This window comes from Morone saxatilis, unplaced genomic scaffold, assembly GCF_004916995.1.
Source record: "Morone saxatilis isolate NCDOM2014 unplaced genomic scaffold, NCSU_SB_2.0 Contig8, whole genome shotgun sequence".
NCBI classification, from domain to species: domain Eukaryota; kingdom Metazoa; phylum Chordata; class Actinopteri; family Moronidae; genus Morone; species Morone saxatilis.
Window position 1 is genome coordinate 27,432,817 of NW_023340257.1, and position 1,386 is coordinate 27,434,202.

Below are 1,386 nucleotides of genomic sequence, written 5' to 3' on the forward strand. Positions count from 1 at the left end.
ATTGTTGTGTATTATTGTGTATTAATGTGAATCATGGAGCACACTGCCGGCCTCCATCTCCACATTGTGAACCTTTAAAGTTTCCACCGTTCAGTCTCAGTAACGTCTCCGTCACTTTGAGGTGGAAGCTTCATTCTAAAGAAAGCTCAGCGGTCCCTCCGGCGGCGCTCTCGCTGCAGCTGTGCAGATGTTCGTGTTGTTTCAGACGAACAGAGATGCTCCACTTCCTCCTCTCGTGTCTGACACCTTCCTCTTCCCCGCTGGATTCCTCTTCCTCCCATTCTCCTCCAGGACAGAGCGGCGTGGGTGGAACAACAAAAACCACAACCGTAACCGTGAAAACGCCTTCATGAGAGGAGGGAAAGTCCACTGTAACGGCCACACTGTAATGTTGTTTTTTAAATAATATATGGTTTTATTTGTCAGGAAATACAATTTACACACAACTTTACACATCAGTGAAACATTCAATGACCATTAAAGCTGAAATATTTGTTTTATTTTCATGTGTTTTTATTGGCAGTGTGTGAACGGGTCGGAAGGTTCTGGCGTCGCTGCAGACGTGATGCATCATCAACCACAAACAAACAGACGACGTCCACAGAGGCAGCGAGGAAGAGGAGGAGGTTGTGGGACTAAAATTAGAAAGATGGGAAGCTAAAAGAGGACAAAGTGAAAACATCTGTCCAACATCAGCCGGAAACACTGACAGACAGTACAGACAGACAGTACCGGAGACTGAGACAGACACACAGTTCTGGATTCAAACACAGTCGCTGTAAATGTTGTTGAAAGGTTAAATCTGTAGGTATACAGTGTTTTCACGTTTATTAAATATATGTAAATATGAATAAAAATACATAAATATCCTGTGAATTTACACGTCTGATGTAAAATAATGTGAAAAATCTAAATAAATAAAAATAAATAAATGTATGACATAAAACTATTTAAATACATTTATTCACAAATATTTACTGTTTATTTAATAGATTAAACTGTTAAATTCAAGTTTAATACATTTTCTAAAATTATATAAAATTAGTGACATTAACAGTAAAAAGTATTAGTTGTGTAATTTTACATGAATTAGTTTGTTAATTGACAGATATCCTGTATTAAACAAAAACATTAAATTGGTAAAATCACAAGATTTTGTGTCAAATTAAAGCTGAAAAAAGTATTTTAATTACAGAAAGTTTCTGTATTTGCAGGAGTTTGGCGCTCCAGCTGCTGGAATATTAAATATTAAACATTGTATTTCTCTTCTATAGTGACCCTCTCACAAACAAACACACAGTTTGCTCCTCTGTTCAAACACAAACAAGTTTCAGTTTATTAATTTAAGACTCACTACTGGAGCCTCTAGTGGACGTTAGAGGAACT

General features: G+C 37.0%; 1 protein-coding gene across 1 annotated transcript in view; it reads right to left on the reverse strand.

Moving 5' to 3' along the window:
- Positions 1-57, reverse strand: part of LOC118341427 (zinc finger protein OZF-like) — a 4,182-nt gene extending 4,125 nt beyond the window's left edge. The window contains exon 1 of the mRNA XM_035679667.1: positions 45-57. Within this exon, the coding sequence (XP_035535560.1) occupies positions 45-57 (13 nt within the window). The remainder of the gene's footprint in view (positions 1-44) is intronic.
- Positions 58-1,386: the final 1,329 nt, after the last annotated feature.